We start from the raw sequence: 22,551 nt of genomic DNA on the forward strand, positions 1-22,551 counted from the left end.
TCACTGCATGATTGTTTATTTAAAATATTATGACTCTGATGTAAATACATATGGGCTTACATAATTTATTATTCATATAAACCCTCAATTAAAATGCTTAATTCTTCATCCACAATGTCTTTTTCCTAATAAGCATAATAATAAATTTTCTATCTCACTGAAAGTGTTTAAATTTAAAGCCTTTTGAATCTTGATTCATGAAGAAATTAAAGATTAACTACATCAAACAACAGTATCATTTCCAATGCTGCCACTGATTTCTCCATGGCAAAACAGTCACATATCGTTACTGCACAATTTATAGGTACAGGTTATTATGTGCACATAAACTCTCTACGCAATAACAGTGTCTTCATCGCAACTTGCTTAACACATTTAAAATTATGAATTTACAAAATCTTTTAACAATATACTTTTAAAAGTATCCTGAGGATATTACAAAATTCATTTTACCAGCCCTTCATTTCTTTGCTTCATTTGACTCTTTAATTTCCAAGATAATAGTTGTCCGTATTTTGTTACATAAAAATGTTCTATTAGTGCTCCTATTAACAAAATATATTTAAGCTAAGTAGTATATAGTTGTTGCTTAAACACTTAGTCCCATTTGCCTCCAGTCTCCTTGGTTAAAATCAAGTATTATCAAGTTTTCTATAATTCTGAATCAGAAAAGATATAGCACAAAACAGACAGAAATAGGGTTAGCACATTTAAGTTAAAAGCATTGTGCATTTTTAATATTTTGGTCATACTTTTATAATAAAATAATATATTTTGGCAAAAAATAATAAAATATAAGGTTTAGTTTATTATCTATTAACGGTAGATCTGGCAGGTATTTTACATTTGTAAATACTATCTATTTAATTTGACTTTTCACATTTGTTTCTAAAAACACTGCTGTAAGTTTTTCAGAACTTTGAGACTAAAAGCACCTAAAAACAAGAAATAAAATAAAATTTAAGTAAAATGTATGGTGCCCAAAAATCCTTTGACAAATTTATAAGCTTAAGTGTCTCATATATGCCACCACAGAAACATTATTGCCTGCTAAGTCTAATCTGACTCGATGCAATCTTGGTAATCTTGGAAGTTTTCCTGAAATTTATTTGAAAATTATGATGCGAATTAAAAGAAAAAAAAAGATGAAAAAAACCAGTTGCAAAAAAAAGTTGTTATTCTGGTGGCAGTGCTGTTATGGCACAAAAACAAATGAAAAGACTTGTAGTTTTCTCTTACACACACACACACACACACACACACACACACACACACACACACGCACACACACTTCAAATAAGATGTGTAAGGTATATTACATATATACAGACGCCACACACACACAACTTGGGCTCCAGAGGGAAAACTGATGAAAACTTTACATAAGGAGCCACTTGACTCATTTATCACTAAAGTCCCAATGACAGTGTTAATGGAGATATTCATTATTTTTTGACTCTTGCCCAAATATCACTCTATCATTAATTAAGAGAGGAGTCTGAGATGTGAAAGTTTGGAAAAGGAAGTAAGAACGTGGTGAATTAAGTGATGACTGAGGTGCAACTGCCTTTACATAAAGGGTATTTTTTACTGTGAAACAAAGTCATGCAGAGATGTCTGCAGAAGAACTTATCAACAAAACAAAACTCCTTTAACATTATGATATACTCACTATAACATACTATAAATATGTATTATTACAGCATTACTTACACATTCTACTTTAGGCAATGTAGTCTAATTCTGAATGACCTTGTTAATTTTTAAGGCATCAGTGCATCAAGGGCAAAGCTCCATAAAATAAATATGAAAACAAGAAAGCATTAGCTTATTTGTGGTATAGAGAATGATCACTGTACATCATATGTGTTGGCCACTTCAAGGAATAGGTAATAAATTATACATCTTATTGTTAAATGTTACAGCATAAATTTCACATCATTTTTCAACACTTCATTTAATGGGCTAAACTGATCAGGTAGTATTCTCATTTTCATTGTTCCATCAGCTCCACATGAAAAAATGTGATTTGCAGGCCCCGTCTCAATTTGCATCACTCCGGTTCCAATATTTCTGAAAATGGATTGCCGAGCATGTTCATTGATAAAGGTGTGAAGAAGACTAAAGGTAGAGAGACTCCAAATCTGAAATTACATCAAGGACAAAATAAAAATTGGGGTTGACGATTACCTTAAAAATCCAAGCAAAAGATTTAGGCCTGTCTTTGTGTACAAATAAGGAATTTATACAACAAAAATGGAGAAAAATCTGTGTAGGGCTACAGTTATAACATTTTGATTCTTATATAGAGTGTTGCAATTTTCTAAATCTCTGTGATATTACATTCTTCAAAAGTTAATCCAGTAAGACAAGTAAGTATCTTAAACCCTTCATTAGAGATGAGAAAATTTAGATACATGAAGGTTAGGTATGCAATGCAACAGAAACTTGTAATACTGTAGGAACTACAATGAAGATTTTCTCTCTCAGCAAAGATTCTGTGCGTAGCTGTATAAGTAGGGTAATTTTTTCTCCATAACGCACAGTATCCACCAGGGGATCAGAACCACTGAAAAGAGGAAAGTGCCAAAAACCTAGAGGTCTTCAGATCAGGTAAAACTATATTCCAGTGGCAAGATAAATTATTACAATTTTCTGATGTTTTGACATCTCATTTAAAAAATATTTCTTTCTTTTCCTGGAGAAATTTATTAATTCACACTATTCTAGACATGAGTGTTAAAACTCTAACTCCTGAATACAACCTGGTATATTATGAAATCTTTTAACTTGATTAAATAATCAAACTCAGAATGAAAATACATACTAAAGAATTAATCTAACATCTAGCACAACTTATTCTAAACTGAGCAAAGTTCAAATAAGAAACTAGCTTCAAACAAACAAACAAACAAACAAGAATTTTGTATGATAACTGGTATATATATTTGATTTTAAGAAACACCTTTTTGAAATTCTACAATTCTAGTTAATTTTTTCTGGCTGAGAATTATGAAAACAGTATGTAAGTCCTAACAAAGTAACATAGTCCAACTTATTTGTACTAAATAGTCTCACTAGCATTTAAATGAATGGATTCTAATAAACTAGACTCCCCCAGTGAGTTACTGACCATTAGAATAACCTGTTGACTAGTCTTACCCCTACAGATCCTTCAAAGTGAAGACAGGGAACCCTTCATCAAAACCACTATATCCATGCTATAAAAATGCACACTCCTGAGCCTTGGACTTACCAACTGGGTATTATGGGGATGCAATCTAGCAACAGTATTTCTGGAGTGGGATTCATTTTTAACAAGGTGCTTAACATTTTTAAAAAGCTGCTTAACATTCAAACTTCTAAGTTTGAAACAGTAAAGTCTGAAACAGTGGAGTTTCAGAAAGACTGTTTATAAGCAGAGCTTATCCAGGTACATTAGAATTCTTTACCCATCAGAATTCTGTAATCAGGCACTAAGTGGTTGGCTGCTGATACTATGAATGACAAAATGGGGAGAAATCTGGGATAAGGGAAAATGTCAGTATATTTCACAGCACCTGAAACTGAATTCAGTAACTCTGAACATGGAGTCAAGACTAATGTCTGAAATATGTTCATATCCATATCCACAGAAAATCTAGTTTGTTTGCATGCATTAGTTAAGCACATTTGAAAACAACAGGAAAACGGGCAATTTTCAAGTTAAATGTTACTTTATTTTATTCATTAAAAGATTTATTAAATAGCAATTAACCTTGTGGACTACAAAGGAGTCAATATTTCTATTATTTAAAGAGACAGGTGTCTTCAATATGATTAAAGATCCAAGATTTCCAAAAATTTCCTTTCACATTGGAGATACTGTGGCATTACTATAATTACCTTTATGTTGCCTTCAGCAGATCCTGTAACAAAGTACTCCTCAGTAGGATCAATAGCGATGGCTTTAACAGGAGAATCATGGCTCTGGAAAAGTTGCCTTTGCTGTCGTTGCCGAAGGTCAAATACACACGTATAACCTTTTCTGCCACCTGATATTAGTAGCTGATGTTTTGGAGCATATGCCAAAACAGTGGCTCCACTATCATGACATGCAAAAGCTGAAAATTAAATAAAAATAAAAACTATGCAACAGCGTAAGAAACATACTCCCGGCTTTTGGCCAAGGTGGAATGCTAGACTCGATTTACTCTCCTGCCTAAAACAATGAAAATATAAAATGACACATAACAAACAACGGTGTGAGACATTGGAAACTAAGCACTGAAGAAGAATGACCTCTGAGAAATGAGAAACAAACTAGGAGAGCCACACTACTGACCCAGCTTACAGCTTGGGATTTGCTGGCCAAGCATAAGAAAGCGGAATCCAGGTTGATTTGTGTTCCTGTTTTTACCAGCCAGAGTGGGGGGAAAACCTTTTAATTCAGAAGGCATTGTACAGAGTACTGAGAAGGGCACTGACTCAAACGGGGGTGTGCACATGTGTGTGCAAAACTTGCCCTGTACCAAATGTGGTTTTGATTCTGTTTAACACAATTCCCATCTCCACCCTCAACAAATCTGTTTCCAAGTAACTCAGTCCCAGAGAAAACCTCAAAAATATTTAAACAATACAAAAATAATAGTACCTAAAATTTATAAAATTCACAATATATCTAATAAAAAATGACCAGGCATGCAAAGAAGCACGCATAAATACAAGAAAATCCATCAACTGAAACTAACCCAGAAATAACATAGATGACAGAAATACTAAATAAGGAAACTAAAAACCAATATAAGTGTATTCCCCAAGTCCTGGATTTTGTCTGGATTTAAATGTATACCACCTTAGGCGAATTATTTAACCTAAGTCTCAGTTTCATGATTTGTAAAAGAGACGTCAACACCATCTGCCTAACAGTTAAGTATGAGGATGAAAATAATTAATATATTCAAAGCATATGCATTACCTGGCAAATACTAAGTACTCAACAATGTTATTAGTATTGTAAGAATCTAGATAAAACTAATCATAAGAGGTTTTTTTTTTTAAACTTTTCCAGCACTTTGAGATATAAACTTGCATAGAATAAAATGCACAAATTCTAAGTGTTCACCCTTGATGAGTTTTGGCAAATGGATACCTTTGTGTAAGCATTAACAAAGAATGTGTTCATCATTCCAAAAAGCACCCTCAGGTCTTTCCTTTTCCCTCAAAAGCAATCATAATTCTGATTTCTATCCAATTAGTTTCGCCAGTTCTTGAACTTCATATAAATGGAATTTTATAGTATATACTCTTTTGTTCCTGCTTCTTTTCCTTTCAACATACATTTTAGGTGTTAACCTATGTTGTTCCATGTATCAGTGGGTCATGTATTTCAGTTCTGAATAGTATTCTATTACATAAATATACCATGTTATCCTGTTGGACATTTGTGTTATTTCCAGTTTTTGGCTATTATAAATAAAGCTGCTAATAATATTCCTATACCAGTTTATTTGTGGACATGTGTTTTCATTTTTTGTGTAAAAATATATACTGCTAGGTCATGTTAGGTGCATGTGTAATTTTATTAAGAAATTGCTAAACAGCTTTCCAAAGAAGTTGTACTATCTCATACTTCTATCAGCAAACCATGAAGGTTCCAGTTTTTCCATATCCTCACCAACACGTGGTATTCTAGAATCTTTAATTTTGGCTATTTGAGTGTGCAAAATAGTATGATAAATTATGGTGACTTTAGTTTGCATTTCCCTGATGACTACAGATATTGAGCATCTTCCATATGGTTATTTGCTCTTCAGATATTGAGCAAAAGCATAACTTTTGGAAGTTATGGAATATATCATTTCTTTACTGGATTGTGTTTTTGTTGTTGTATCTAAATCTCATCACCAAACCCAAGGTCACCTAGATTTTCTCCTATATTTCCTTCTAGAAGTTTTACAGTTTTGTTTTTACCTATAGGCCTATGATTCATTTTGAGCAAATTTTTGTGAAAGGGGTAAGATTTGTACCCATGTTCATTATTCTACATGAAAGCACCCAAATGTTATAGCACTTTTTGTTGAAAAGCCTATGTGTTTCCATTAAATTACCTTTATGCCATTATTAATGATGAGTCTACTAATTATGTGCAGGTCTATTTCTAGGCTCCCTAATGTGTCTATTCTTAAGCCAGTACCACAATGGCTTGATTATTGTAGCTTTATAGTGATTTCTGAAATCAGGCAATATGAATACTCCAAGTTTCCAAGTATTCTAGGTCTGTTGTCCCTCTACATAAACTTTAGAACCAGTTTGTTGACACGTACAAAATAGACTGCTGGGGGCTTAATTAGAATTGCACTGAATCAATAAAGTTGGGAGGAAGTAACAACAATATCAAGTTTTACAGTTTGTGAACACAGACTATCTCTCCATTATTTAGGTCTTTTATTTTTTTACCTTTTTTTGTAGCTTTTCCCAACAGATGCTATACATAGATTTATGCTTCAGAATTACATTATTTTGGGTGCTATTTTAAATGGTGATTTTTTTTTTAAATTTCAACTTCCAATTGTTCATTGTTGTTGTAAAGGAAAGCAACTGATTTTAGTATACTGATCTGGCATCCTGTGAATCTGCTATACCTGTACATTAGTTCCAGAAGTTTTTTTCCCCCTATACTTTTTGGAGTTTTCTACACCAACATATAATATGTGAATAGACACAGTTTTATTTCTTCCCTTCCAATATGTATACCTTTTATTTCCTCTTCTTGTCTTATTGCTTTAGTTGTAACTTCAAGCATGAAGTTGAGTATCGGTGGTGTGAGAGGATATAATACTATAACTGATATTCACAATGATGACCTATGGTTAATACATTCAAAGTAAAAACAATTTTTATATTATCTATGTTCCACTGTCCTTCATTAAAGTACACTGAAGAGTTAATTACACACAGTAAACTTTTCTGCTTTCATACTTTGCTACCATGAGCAAAATAAATCTCACAAACCACTAAATGTGTCATTTAAAAAAATTCAATTAAAAATCACTTTTATAAAATGCTTTCAAAACTTACCATGGACTAAACTATTGGCAGGTGCTACAAGAGTGTCCCACAAACATATGTTTCTGGAAAGAAAAAAAGATTACTTCTTAAGTGACATAAAAAGTTGACAACAGAATAAAAATGTTTCACATTATATAATGATAAAGGGATCAATACAAAAGGAAAATTATACATGTGAACATATACACACCCAGTAGAGGAGCAGCTATATAAAGTAAACAATAATAAAAAATACATAAGGGAAGAAATTGATAATAACACAGTAACAGTATGGGACTTTAACACCCCACTGACATCAATGAACAAATAATCCAGAAAGAAAGTCAGTAAGGCAACAGTGGTGTGAAATGACAATAGATCAGTTGAACTTAAATGGTATGTATAGGATATTACATCCAAAAACAGCAGAATGCACATTCTTTTCAGGCACACATGGAATGTTCTCTAGAATACGTCACATTCTAGGTCACAAAACAAGTGCCAACAAATTTAAGAGAATAGAAATTGTATCATTTTTTTTTTTTAACCAATCACAAAGGTACAAAGCTACAAATAAACTCCATAGAGAAAAATAGGAAAGACAAACAAACATGCAGACCAAGCAACATGCTACTAAAAATGCAATGGGTCAATAACAAAATCAAAGTGTAAACCAGAAAAGACCTTGAGACAAATGAAAATGGAAACATAATTTCCCAAAATCTATGGAATGCAGAAAGCAATTCTGAGAGGGAAGTTCACAGCAATACAGGCATTCTCAAATAAACAACCCAACCTACCATCTACTTTTTCTTTTAGAAAAAGAACAAACAAAGCCCAAAGTCAGTAGAAGGAAGGAACTTTACCCAAGATTAGAGAGGAAATAAAATAGAGATTAAAAAATCCAATAGAAACAATCGATGAAAACAAGGGCTGATTTTCTGAAAAGAAAACAAAATCAACAAACTTATTCAGGTTCATCAAGAAGATGACAGAGGACCCAAATAAACAATACAAGAAATGAAAGAGGAGAAATAACAACTGATACCACAGAGATACAAAGAATCATAATACTATGAACAGTTATATGCCCACAGGCTGAAAACCTATAAGAAATGGACCAGTTTCTAGAAATATACAGCCTGCCAAGAATCAATCAAGAAGAAACAGAAAATTTAAACAGACTGATCACTAGAACTGAAAATCAATCTGGAAGGGGAAACAAAAACAGCTTGCAGGTAACTGAGCGCCCAGGACCAGACATGGGAATTCTACTAAATATATGAAGAGCTAATACTCATCCTTCTTAAACTACTCCAAAAAATTGAAGAGGAGGGAACACTCCCAAATTCATTCTACAAGGCCACCATCACCCTGATTATCTTGATACCAAAACCAGACAAAACACTTTTATAAAAAAAAATTACAGGCCAATATCTTTGATAACTATAGATACAAAAATCCTCAACAAAATATATTAACAAACCAAATTCAGCATGATCAAGCTGAATTAATTCTAAGGTCAGAAGGATGGTTAGACATTTGCAAATCAAAACATATAATACATCACATAAACAAGAAGAAAGATAAATAGCAGATGATTATCTCAAAAGACACAGAAACTCTCTATTGAGTTGCCCATTCATGATAAAACCTTTCATCAAAGTGTGTAAAGAGGAAACAGTTCTTAACATAATTAAAGGCCACTTAAGACAAATTCACAACCAACATCATACTCAACAGTGAAAAGCTGGAAGCCTGCCACTAAATTCAGAAACAAGACACAGATGTTCATTCTCTCCACTTTTATTTAACATGTTACTGGAAAGCCCAGCTATAGCAAACAAGAAAAAGAAATCAAAGGTATCCAAACTGGAAGGGAAAAGGGAAAACTGCCACTATTTGCAGATGACATGATACTTTATATAGAAAACCCTAAAATCTTCACTCCCCCAAATTTATAACTAAAAAATAAATTCAGCAAGGTTGTAGGATATAAGATTATATATAAAAAATATGCTACACTTTCATATACTACTAATGAAATATCAGAAAAAGAAGGTAAAACACAACCCTACTTAAGATCACATCAATAAGAATAAATATTTAGGAATAAACATAACCAAGGAGGTGAAAGACCTATACTCTGAAAACTATACACCACTGATGAAGGAAACTGAAGATGATACAAAGAAATGGTAAGATATCCTGTGCTCTTGAATTGGAAGAATTAATATTGTTAAAATGACCACACTACCCAAAGCAATCTACAGATTTAATGCAAACCCTATCAAAATATTCATGACATTTCCCACAGAGCTAGAACAAAATAACTACAAAAGACCCTGAGTTGTCAGAGTAATCTTTAGATATTAGATTAGAGCTGGAGGAATCACAGGCCCTGACTTCAGACTACATCACAAAGCTACAGTCATCAAAATAGTGTGATACTGGGTTCCCAACTCACTGTGGCAAGCCACTGTTGACCTACACCTCACAGGAGACCCTCCAACACTAGCAGGATCCTCACCCTTTGGTCCACAAGCATGTATAATTAAATTCACATAGTTTTAAATCCCTCTACTGAAAGAGGTGTCCAGATATAGAAGACTTATCTAGTAGTCAAAAACCTCAGGGAATATGAAGAGTGGCCTGGAAATCACTTGCTCTGTAGGAAAGCCAGCTGCTATGTCATAAGGTCACTCAAGCAGCCCTTCAGAGAGACTCAAGTGGCAAGAAGCTGAGGTCTCCTTACAAGAGTCAGGGAAAAAGTTCTTGCCAACAGCCCTGTGAATAAGCAACCTTGGAAGACGACTTGCCGGCTCCAGTCAAGCTTTCAGATCATTACAGCCCCACTGACATCTTCACTGCAGCTTTAAGGAAAAGCCACTCCACTAAGCCATTCCCAAATTCCTGTTCCACAGAGACTGTGAAACAATAAAACTGCATTTGCAAATATCTTTTCCCATTATGTGGCTTGTGTTTTCTTTCATTTTAAGATGTATTTTCTTTTTTAATAAACTGAAGTTCTTAATGTAAAAAACAAAAACAAAAAACAAACCAGTGTGGTACTGACACAAAAACTGACACATAGGTCAATGGAACAGAATAGAGACCCCAGAAATAAACCCAAGACTTATGGTCAATTAATCTATGACAGAGAAGTTAAGAATATACAATGGAGGAAAGACAGTCTTTTCAACAAGTGGTGGTGGAAAAACTGGGCAGCAACGTGTAAAATAATGAGATTAGAACATTCCTCTTTACCATATACAAAAATAAACTCAAGATTGTTTAAAATCCTAAATGGAAGAACAGAAAATCATAAAACTTCTAGAAGAGAATACAGGCAGTACACTCTTTTACATAAATCATAGCTATATTTTCTTGGATCAGTCTTCTTAGGCAAAAAAGAAATAAAAATAAACCAATGGGACCTAATTAAACATAAAGTGTTTGCAGAGCAAAGAAAATCATCCACAAAATGAAAAGATAATCTACTGAATGGGAGAAAAAGCAAATGACGTGACTGACAAGGAGTTAACACTTAAAATAGATACACAGTTCATACAGCTCAATATAAAAAAAAAATCTAATTAAAAAAAAGGGGCAGAACAGGACTTTACTGGTGGCTTAGTGTCTAAGATTCTGCGCTCCCAATGCAGGGGGCACAAGTTCAATCTCTGGTTGGGAACTGAGATCCTGCATGCAGCACAGTACAGCCAAAAAAACAAACAAAACCAAAACACAAAGCCACCAAAACAAACAAACTAAAAAACCCCAAACATCAATCACAGCTGGGTATCTTAACTGGTTTCTGATTCAACCTGCTAAAAAAAAAAATGGACAGAGTAACTCAATGGACCATTTCCCAAAGAAGACATATAGATGCCTAAGAGGCATATGAAAAGATGCTCAATATCACTAATTATTAGAGAAATGCAGATCAAAACAACAAGGAGCAATCACCTCACACCTGTTAACAGTGGTTATCAAAAAGTCTCCAACAAAAAAATGAGGGGCTTCCTTGGTGGTCTAGTGGTTAGGAATCTGCCTGCCAATGCAGAGGACTTGGGTTTGATTCCTGGTACAGGAGGGTCCCACATGCTCTGGGGCAATTGATCCTGTGTGCCACAACTACTTACCCCAGACACCTAAAGACCATTTCTGCAATAAAAGAAGCCATAGCAAAGAGAAGCTCGTGCACTGCCAACTAAAGAGCAGACCCTGCCCACTCCAACTAGAGAAAGCCCATGAACAGCAACCAAGACCCAGCACAGTCAAAAAGTACATAAATCTAAAAAAAAAAAAAAAAATGTCAGAGAGGACGTAGAGGAAAGGGAAGCCTTGCACACTGTGGGTGAAAATGTAACTGGTATATCCACTATGGAAAACAGTATGGAGGTTCCTCAAAAAGTTAAAAATAGAACTACCATATGAGCCACCAATTTCACTCATGGATATATATCTAGAAAAAAATGAAAATACTCTTTTGAAAAGATACATGCACCCCAACTTTCACAGCAGCATTTTATAATAGCCAAGACATGGAAGCAACCCAAGTGCCCATCAACAGAACACTGGATTAAGAAGATGTGAGACACACATACACAATATTACTCAGCCATAAAAAAGAATGAAATACTGCCATTTGCAGCAGTGTGGATGGACCTAGAGACTATCATGCTCAGTAAAGTAAGTCAGACAGAAAAAGACAAATAGTATATGATATCATATAACATGCAATCTAAAAAATAATACAAATAGTCATGACTATGTATACAAAACAGAAACAGACTCACAGATATAGAAAACAAACTTGTTACCAAAGAGAAGATGGGGGAGTGACAAATTAGGAATATGGAATTAATAGATACAAACAAACAAAAAAATAGATACAAACTACCATATATATTATAAAATAGATAAGAAACAAGGATACACTGTATATAGCACAGGGAATTATAACAATTATCTTGTAAAAACCTATGATGAAGTATAATCTGCAAAAATACTGAATAATGATACATATGCCTCTAACTAACATAATGTTGTAAATCAAGTATACTTCAATTAAAAAAACAGTATGTCTCATTCTAGCTCATCTGAATCTCACTCACACAGAAAGTTCTTAAATTTATAAGGCACCAAATACAAGTAACCAATACATTTATATATGATTAATTTTTAGACAAAAATTTAAAAGACAAAGAGCTTCCAAAATGAAAAACTTCAGATTAACATGTAATTACAAGGAATACTATATGAAGTCTAAATATAGAAACTATTTTTTGTATTCATTGATTTTCTAATCTAAACAGTTCGACTGACATAAAGAATAGGACACAAGGAATCTTCTTGAGCAAAAAGAAAACTTATTCCTACTATGAAAGGGAACAGCTTCTACTCCATTCTGTGAGTTACAAAGAAGGCATGAATATATAATAAGAATTTCTATGAAAGATGGGTTGAAAACTCCATATTCCTAAAATTCCCACTTAGAGTGCAAAGAGAGGTCTCAGGACAAATATAAAAAGCTCAGCAACTTCAGAAGGCCTTAATTTCAAACTCAGCTGTATGAGGGTTAAGTCAAAAGTGTGCATGGACATGGAAAAACAAGAAGATTTTTTTTCCCCCCACATTTAAGCTTTTTGGGAGATGGGGACAGCGTGCCACTTAGTAGTTACTATACAACTAACATGTCTTTTGGAATTTCTTGTGTTCTGATTATGAAACTGATAATATCGGTCACAGCGTGGCCAATAAACAATACTTTTTTTTTCCCTCAAGCTTTCTTAACACATAGAAAATAATATGGAGAAAAACTCTTAGCAAAATCAAATTCTTTTCTCCTACACTGAAGTGTTAACATTATAACAGAATGCCAAAAATCCAGAAGGAATGGATTTTGTGTTTTATGTCTCCAGAATTTCCTTAGCTTTACAATTAAAACACTAAAAGTGCTCTAAGAAACAAGTCTCTGTAATAAAAATATTTAAAGGTGTAAGTGTGAAAACACTGAGATATAAGGACATCAAGCAATTTAAAAATAAAGCTTAGCTACATACACCACAAATTTCAATTTCAGTTACAATCTCTTACCTATTGTCAGTTGAAAGACCAGCTGTGGCTATTAGAGAGGAGGAACTAACGAAGACAAAATCATTGGCTGTTTTGTTATGACACTGCCAAGTCTGGAATGGTTATAAACAACAAACGTTATTGCTATCACAAACAACTTTATAAGCAGGTAGATGCATTAATCAAAAAGTGATCTGTAATTTGTGGCTCACTTAATCCTTGTGTTCTTTCCCCTACAAACTTCAGAAACGTTTTAAGAGTAATACAGAGAACTCTCATATACCCCTTACCCCAGTTCACCAAGGTTCCCCATTTTGGCACATTTGTAAATTTGCCACTCCTCTCTCTCTTCTCCGCCCCCCCCCCCCCGCCTCCACCTCCTCTCTCTCTCTCTCTCACACACACACACACACACACACTTTTCCTGAGCTACTTAAATAAGATGCATACATTATGAGCCTTTACGAGGCCCTCTGCCTTTTTTGTTCAACCAAAAGTTCAAGGGGAAACAAAGAGGTTAAGTTCACATATTTTTCTTAGAAAATTTGTGAAAATATTTGTCTTAGAAGACAAAAACTAGAATTTCAGATGATCTCAGACTGAATTATATATTTTCAGAAATACACTTTTAAATAGTCTTTTAAATATGTTAAATAAAAACATAATACTAATAGTCAACAAATTAGAAAATTGACAATATTTCTCAATATTCCATCAAATAATAACAAACTATTATGAGAGATTTAGTCAATTCTAAAGGTTTCCAAGTTATTTCTGTTCAGACATTTCTCCTCAACAAAAAAATGAATTTTTAAAACATGTCAAAATCATCACATAAAAAAATTTTCCTTTCAGTCACTTCCCATTGCCCCCAACCACCACTGCAGCTGGGCTAGATGATATGTCTTTAAAACAAAATCTACTTTAATATCCAAAAGCAAATATTGTTCATTTTAAAACGAATTTGTCTTTTTGGAAGTTAAAAAAAAAAAAGGGTAGTCCCTTTAGGAACATAAACTTGTACAGTTCACCCTTGAACAACATGGTTTGAACTATACGGGTTTAAACTACATGGGTCCACTTATACACAGATTTTTTTTGTTTTTTTCAATAAATACATTCTAGAGTACTACATGATCCAAGGTTGGTTGAATCTGTAGATGTAGGACCATGGATATGAAAGGCTGCCTGCAAAGTTATATTCAGATTTTCAACTTGAGGGGGGAGGGTGTCCAGTGCCCCTAATCCCTGTGTTGTTCAAAGGCCACCTGTACATTTGATCTGCTGGCTGAATGAAAATATGAGGAAAAAATAGTTTCAAAGTACCCTCACCAACACTCCCTTGCTTGCTTTCACTTAGATCAGTACTTTCTTCTAGCACTTAACCTAGGGTGAACTACCAGAATCAACCCATATTCTTAATTTTTTTCTTGATAGATATTGCTTAGTCCTACAAAGCGCTTCACTGAAGAATCTATTAAATGTAAATTCACAGTTCTGTGTGGTTGTGGAAGGTTCATTAAGTTTTTGTGGTCCTGAATAGAGATATTATCAATTTTTTTAAAGAGATGGGCAAGAAAACAGCACCAGCTATAGGATATCTTTTCTGCTTTGTTCCTAAGGTGTAAATTTACTGCAGAAAAACAACTAGATGCACTAGTCTGTTTATCATCCTTTTTAGGTATCATAGCCAACTGCAGTTTAGAGAGGCTAGAAAGGTATTTGAGTAACCTATGGTTGCATGGGTCTCCAGAGGTACCATGTTGGTTCTATACAGGTTTCTTTTCTTTTTTAAAAATGTATCCCTTGACTAATTATTACATTTTAAATCAATTTTACTACTTTGGTCTTTATCAAGCGACTGATCCACTACTCTTATTATTTATTTATATTTTCTGGTGAGTTTTTTTAACTTTTCTATTTTTTTTTCTTTCAGTTTGAAGAAATGATTAACATGCAGCACTCTGTAAGTTTAAGGAGTACAGCATAATGTTCTGTCTTACATACATCATGAAATGACTACCACAATAAGTTTAGCAATATCACCACCTCACAGATATAAAAGAAAAATAAAAAATACTTTTCCTTTGATGAGAACTCAGAATTTACTCACTTGGCAACTTTCATATATAACATATAACAATACTGACGATGTTAATCATGTTGTACACAACATCCCTAGTACTAACTTATAACTCCAAGTCTGTACCTTTTGAACTGCCTCCATCCAATCTCCCCTGCCTCTAGCAACCATATATCTGATTTCTCCTTGCCATCAGAACCAGGCACTTTACAGGTTTATTTTCCAAGTTACTGGAGACTAAGGATTTTTATACCTCACAGAGTAATTTTAACATAATACAGACAGAAACTTGCAGTAGTATGACTGAATACATAGGACTAGACAGACTTTACATTTTGGCTTTGATACTTAAGTATATATTCTTGATTTCTTTAAAATAAAAATTAAAAAAATTTAAAGGTAGGAAATCTTGGCTTACCAGGTATGGCTTAGGTATACTTCCAGTAACTGGACAACATTTCCAGTTTGTTTGATACAAACTTAAATATCCATCAGCGTCAACTATTCCAAACTTAAGAGAAAAAAAAGTTTAGCATTGAGTACAAATAAAAGGCACATATTTACCTTTACCCTCACTGTGAATCTCGTATTGTAAATCTTAAAACATTTGAGTCATAAATTGTTTGACTTCTCATTTCACCTATGCATGGATCTAGTCCAGATAAACATTTAGCTACTGCTTTAAAAAATTCCAGGGCAAAAAAAAAAAAAAAAAATTCCAGGGCAGAGAAAAGTAAACTAACATCAGACCCCCAATTTATTATAGTAACCAATAGCTTAGTCTGTATATTCTCTGTAGGTACTCCAAAAATGGCATACTGGATTTACACATTAAGCCATGTGACAAAATTTTAGTACATACAAGATAAAACACGGTTCATTTTGAAAAAGATTCCCAGAGATATACAATAAGGAAAACATGGTAAACAACGGTAGAAAGTAAAATGAAATAAAATTTATTATACTAAAAGAATTCTTGATGGAAACTCAGAGCATTTTGATTGGAAAGATGATAAAATAATACAGGAAGGGAGTATTAAGATACAGATCTTAAATGTCTAATTTCGACTCCTGCCTTCTCCCATCTACAGATATAACAATCACTAATAATCGGATGTGTTTTCATTCAGATTTATTCTGTGAATATTCAAACACTTGTACATGTAAGATTTTTAAAATGAAATTAAGATAATAATATACAGTTCTACAATTATATTTTTTACTTATTATAGCCATTTTTCCACATTGGTACATATAAATTTACCTCTTTCTTGTGCTGTGTAGTATTGCACTGTATAGTTGTATTGTAATTTTTTTAGAAGCTTTTCTCTACAGAATTTCCCTTTTTTTCCCTATAATAAAAATGCTGCTTTGAACATTCTTGCATATATACCTCTGAGTATTTATATAGGACAGACATCCAAAAAGAAAAAAAATCTGTCAAAGGGCATCATTTAAAATTGGAAAGTGAAGCCAAAATTAAATCCTAAGTGACAATATCAATTTACACACCCATTTTTCCTTACACATTAGTCAACACTGCATACTACAAAATTTTACTATTTGTCAATTAACAGAAAAGTCTCATTTTAATGTTCATTTCTTCAATTAGTGAGGGTTATTGATCATAAATAGGGTTTTGTTTTTTGGTCAACTGTTCACATTCTTTGTTGCCTTTTTCATTGTCTTTTTACAAAATTGATTGACAGGGCTAACAGTAGGAACATTAACCCATTGTGTACTATATTTTTTACAGCTATTTTTCCAGGGTTCATCCTTTCTGTGGTTTATTCTATGTTTTCTGGAGTAAGTTTAGGTACGTTTTTCAGAAAGGGTATATGGAATGTGCTCATTCTCTGCATAGTTAAAAATGTGTATATTTTGCCATTAAATTTGCATGAGTTTGGACAGATATTGGCCCTATTCCTTATCCATCAGAATTCTGTGAATACTGTTTTACTGTCTATTCGTAACCTCTATTTTTGAGGAGGCAAATGTCATTATTTTAGATAGGAAGGTGGAGAGGTTGTAGGTAAACATTTCTACCCCTACTCCTTCCACAAGCTCTCTTTATCCTTCAATTAAAAAACAAAAAACAAAAATCAAATAATCAGGCTGTGCTGAGGCATGTGTTGCTTCTCATTACTTCTGGTCTAGTATTTGGTAGGCTCTTCTTTTTCTAAAAATCCATTTTTTGCTGTGGGGAAATATTTATTTTATTATTCCTTTTAATACAATGTTTCCTCTTTAAATCACTTTACTTTTTCTTCTTCTGCTTTACCTTTTAAAGGTCTTCTATGCATTTTCCTGGATCTTTGTCTCAATTTACTTCTTGGGTTTTTTCATGATGGGATAAATTCCTAATTTGTACTTCCTGGTCACAAATTTGATTTTCAAATAATTCCATTCTGCTATTCAGTCCTTGTCATCAGTAGTTCCTCTACTCTCCTAATTTTGGGGAATCACATGTTTTTAATTTCTAAAACTTCCTTACTGTTCTACTGCCTTTAGTTCATAGAATCCTGTTCTTGTTTTACAGCGTAAGATCTTCCTGAATCTGAGGAATTATTCTTCACAGGTCATTTTTTTCCCTGCTAAATGCTCCCTTTTCTCTCCTGGTCTTTCTGCAATGTCCAATGACTTCTGACAAAATGATCAGCATTATTGTGAAGTAGTGTGAGCTATCTGTTCCATTTACTCCAGCAGCCTTCCCTACTAAGGGAGATAGCATGCTAGGGTGTTGTGCTTTTGGGTACCATCATGGCAAAGGTGAATTAACAGTAAGCTGACTAGAATGGCTGCTATCCAAAAGTCTATAAGCAATAAATGCTGGAGAGGGTGTGGAGAAAAGGGAACCCTCTTACACTGTTGATGGGAATGCAAACTAGTACAGCCACTATGGAGAGCAGTGTGGAGATTTCTTAAAAAACTGGAAATAGAACTGCCATATGACCCAGCAATCCCACTTCTGGGCATGCACACCAAGGAAACCAGATCTGAAAGAGACATGTGCACCCCAATGTTCATCGCAGCACTGTTTATAATAACCAGGACATGGAAGCAACCTAGATGCCCATCAGCAGACGAATGGATAAGGAAGCTGTGGGACATATACACCATGGAATATTACTCAGCCATTAAAAAGAATACATTTGAATCAGTTCTAATGAGATGGATGAAACTGGAGCCCACTATACAGAGTGAAGTAAGCCAGAAAGATAAAGATCAATACAGTATACTAATGCATATATATGGAATTTAGAAAGATGGTAACAATAACCCTATATGCAAAACAGAAAAAGAGACACAGATGTACAGAACAGACTTTTAGGCTCTGTGGGAGAAGGCGAGGGTGGGATGTTCAGAGAGAACAGCATTGAAACAAGTATACTATCAAGGGTGAAACAGATTGCCAGCCGAGGTTGGATGCATGAGACAAGTGCTCAGGGCTGGTGCACTGGGAAGACCCAGAGGGATGGGATGGAGAGGGAGGCGGGAGCGGGGATCAGGATGTGGAACACATGTAAATCCATGGCTGATTCATGTCAATGTATGGCAAAACCCACTACAATATTGTAAAGTAATTTAATAAAATTTAAATAAATGGAATAAACTAATAAAAATAAATGGAAAAAAAAATAAAGTATTAATTGATTCCAAAAAAAAAAAAACACAGTAAGCTGACTGCCTGTTAAAGATACCTGGGCAGATAATAAAGAAGAGTTTGTTGTGCCTTTAAAAAGCCTATATAGGAGCCTATTGTGTTAGTCACTCAGTTGTGTCCCACTCTTTACAACCCCATGGATGGTAGCCCGCCAGGCTCTTCTTTCCATGAAATGCTCTAGGCAAGAATACTGGAGTGGGTAGCCGTTCCCCTCTCTAGGGCATCTTCCCCACCCAGGGATTGAATCCAGGTTAGTCAGAATGTTAAATCTATAAAATAATTCTGAGTGTAGAAGGACTTGAATGTCACACTTAAGAATATGGACTTTTAGATACAATGAGGAGATTGTGGGTTCTTGAAAAGGACAACATGATTTCACCTATAGTGTATATATAATGCTATTTTTTTTCCTTTTTTATCTTTTTTGGCCATGTTGCGAGGCTTGTGGTATCTTAGTTCCCCGACCAGGGATCGAACTCAGGCCCTGGCAGTGAAAGTGCAGAGTCCTACCCACTGGACAGCTAGGGAACTCCCTATGCTATTTGTTACATAACTTTGTTGGCAACATGAAGGATGCATTAGAGAGATTAGTTAGGAACAATACATAACACTGACAAAATGGAAAAACATGAGTATATAAATGATATTCTTATATGCTCATGTTTCTAGATTAAATGGTTTCTAGACTAAATTCCTTTAATTTCCCATTAAGGAGCAAAGAGTGTTGCTAATTACTATTAAGAAATTATACGCTCTCAATTCTGTTTCATAAATACATGAAAAAAATGTTGACTTTAGTGAAATGCTAAGAGCCATCTAATAAATGTCATAGGCAAAAAGGTTGCAGCATACCATGATACAAGTAACATGTGAGGATGGTGGAAGGTTTGGAGGCTGACAGAAAATGAAAGGCAAGATGTACTATCAGAAGGGCCCATGTGAATGTTTTTAGTGTGGCATGGTCCTAAAGACAAAAAGAAGGCTGATTTCCCCTTTAGTAGCTGTTTGAAGTGCTAGTAAGACATGGGGGGCAGAGAGAGACAGCTTTAGGGAGGAAGATTACAGGAAGTGAAGATAGTAAGAGCCAGGTTGGCAAATTTTTATTAAAAGGCCCACAGAGTAAATAAGGCTTGCCAGGTATAAAGTCTTTGCTCCTCTGAATTCTGCTGCTGTACTGAGAAAATAATCACGGAAAACAAATAATGAATTGGTTAGCTATGTTCAAATATAACTTTATGTTCAAAATAGGTGGTCTAGGCCATAGTTTGCCAACATCCTGTTCTAGAGCAGGTGTTCCTCAAACTTTAATGTTTCGTACACATCACAGGAGCATCTGGCTAAAAAACAGATGGTGATTTGATAGATCTGGAGTCAATAATTTGCATTTCTAATAGGCTCTCAGATGTTAGCTACTACTTGGTACCTGACCATATTTTGACTAGGTTCCAGAGGATAAAGAAAGCAAAAGTATTTCAAAGATGGTCCTATAATCATTTGATCCTTAAGCATCACATAAAAGAATTTTGATGGACATGTATATAATGTCTTTACAGCAAGAACCAAGTGAATTTAAGTTTTCAGAGGAATTTCTTTGAAAAGAATTCATATAGATGGATTAACACTTTACCAGTAGATCAGTGAACTGTTATTCTCAGAAGCCCAAATAAGAAATATTCATAAACCTTTAACAAAATCAAACCATTATCCCTATTTATACTTTTAAGTATTACCTTATTTCCTTGATAGTTAAATCTCATTCTTGTAACTCTTGAATTGCCACCAGAGCGGAAACAGGTTATTTGTTGAGAATGGCCCCATTCGAACATTCTGACACTTCCATCTTGAGCTCCTGTCAGATCTGCATTATAAGAGGGAAAAAAACTACAAATTTTCAGATTATTTCAGGAATCTTTGGAAAATTTATTTTTTAATCCAATGTGAAAATATGGAAGAAATACCTAAGAAATGAGTCATAGTCAATTAGATGAATTCACCCTTGTATGAAACTTCACTTGAATGCTCTCAATCTTAAAAACAGATAATTACATAAGGTTCTTTCACCTGAGAACATATCCTCACACAAAACAACTGAAGCAATTGAATCAGATCTCTATAAACTTTATTTTCTTTTGAAATTATCTCAATTATGTTTTAATAGCCTTTAGTAGATAATGTTTATGATAAAGAGTCAGAGTCTTAGGATTCTTTAACTTTGTATGGTGACAGATGGTAACTGGACTTATCATGGTTATCATTTTGCAATGTATAAAAATACTGACTCACTGTTGTACACCTGAGACAAATACAATAGTTCAAGTCGACTATATTAAAAAGATGATCTTGGGACTACTAACAGTCAATTCTTATCAGTCATACTAATAATGTTTAAATACCTGCATTTTTCTCTGACAAAACAATTGGAGAAGGTCTTGAAAGTCATGCTAAAAAAATCAACCATTTCTAATAATTTTATTATGATTGATCTGATATCTCAAATACAGTATTCATTTCACTAAGAAATATGAACAAACTAAATATTATTAATTCTTTGCTTTACCATTTACTAATTGTATGTTACTAGGAAGCTTACATAATCCCCCTGCTCTATTTTCTTTTTGTAAAAGGTATATGAAAGTGAAAGTGTTAGTCGCTCAGTTGAGTCCAACTCTTTGTGACCCCATGGACTGTAGCCCTCCAGGATCCTCTGTCCATGGGGATTCTCCAGGTGAAAATACTGGAGCGGGTTGCCATTTCCTTCTCCAGGGGAACTTTCTGACCCAGGGATTGAACCCAGGTCTCCTGCATTACAGGCAGATTCTTTACCATCTGCGCCACCAGGGAAGCCAAAAAGGTATATAAGTCACTATTATAATGATATATAATATATCACTAATGACATATAACCCACTGTACAGTTCTGAGAAGCAAATGAGATAATTAATATAAATCATTTGGAAATATGCCTAACATACAGAGCTAACCTGACATTAAGAATATGGTACAGAGGTAGAGAAAAATTATGTTAATGTACGTAAAGCATCTAGCACATTTCTAGTCATATATGAGTTAACTTTCCTTTCTTCCTTTCCAAGTATTTAAAATAAAGGAAAACTCAACTGTTATGACGTGTTTTAACACTGGGCAGGGATACAAGAGTGGGTACAATTTCTTGCGACTACGAATGTTAGTAGTAGGGCCACGTAATGTGAAGAGCTGACTCATTGGAAAAGACCCTGATGCTAGAAAGACTGAAGGCAGGAGGAGAAGAGTGGGGAGTGACATAGGATGAGTCAGTTGGATGGCATCACGAACTCAACGGACATGAGTTTGAACAAACTCTAGGAAATAGTGACAGACAGGGAAACCTGGTGTGGTGCAGTTCATGTGGTTGCAGAGTCGGACATGACTTAGTGACTAAACAACAACAACAAAGGATGTAAACTGTATTCCCCCCTCTATAGTTTTGTCTAGCTTAATCACAAACATAAATTGGACTAGATGCATTAACAAAAATCACTCAAATTTTTCTATTATTCATGGTTTTCATTTATTTGGAAAAATCCCTATTAGTAGCTTACATGAAAATGAAATACTCTCTTAAAACTTTATAAAGTTAAAAAAAAAAAAAAAAGGTTCCTATAACCAAGTTGTCTGAGTAAATATACCTCATTAGTAACTGGAGAGTGTTATGCTA

At 34.1% G+C, this 22,551-nt stretch overlaps 1 protein-coding gene across 2 annotated transcripts in view; it reads right to left on the reverse strand.

Annotated features, from left to right (window-relative positions):
- The window catches only part of DMXL1 (Dmx like 1), a 123,940-nt gene continuing 101,389 nt past the window's right edge, over window positions 1-22,551 (reverse strand). For both annotated transcript variants that reach the window (XM_043912302.1, XM_043912301.1), the window contains 6 exons: window positions 20,588-20,715; window positions 15,612-15,704; window positions 13,132-13,223; window positions 7,060-7,112; window positions 3,886-4,103; window positions 1-2,144 (listed from right to left, as the gene is read on the reverse strand). In XM_043912302.1, coding sequence (XP_043768237.1) covers window positions 1,920-2,144; window positions 3,886-4,103; window positions 7,060-7,112; window positions 13,132-13,223; window positions 15,612-15,704; window positions 20,588-20,715 — 809 coding nt within the window. In that variant the 3' untranslated portion in view covers window positions 1-1,919. The remainder of the gene's footprint in view (window positions 2,145-3,885; window positions 4,104-7,059; window positions 7,113-13,131; window positions 13,224-15,611; window positions 15,705-20,587; window positions 20,716-22,551) is intronic.

Source organism: Cervus elaphus, chromosome 9 (assembly GCF_910594005.1).
Source record: "Cervus elaphus chromosome 9, mCerEla1.1, whole genome shotgun sequence".
Lineage (NCBI taxonomy): Eukaryota > Metazoa > Chordata > Mammalia > Artiodactyla > Cervidae > Cervus > Cervus elaphus.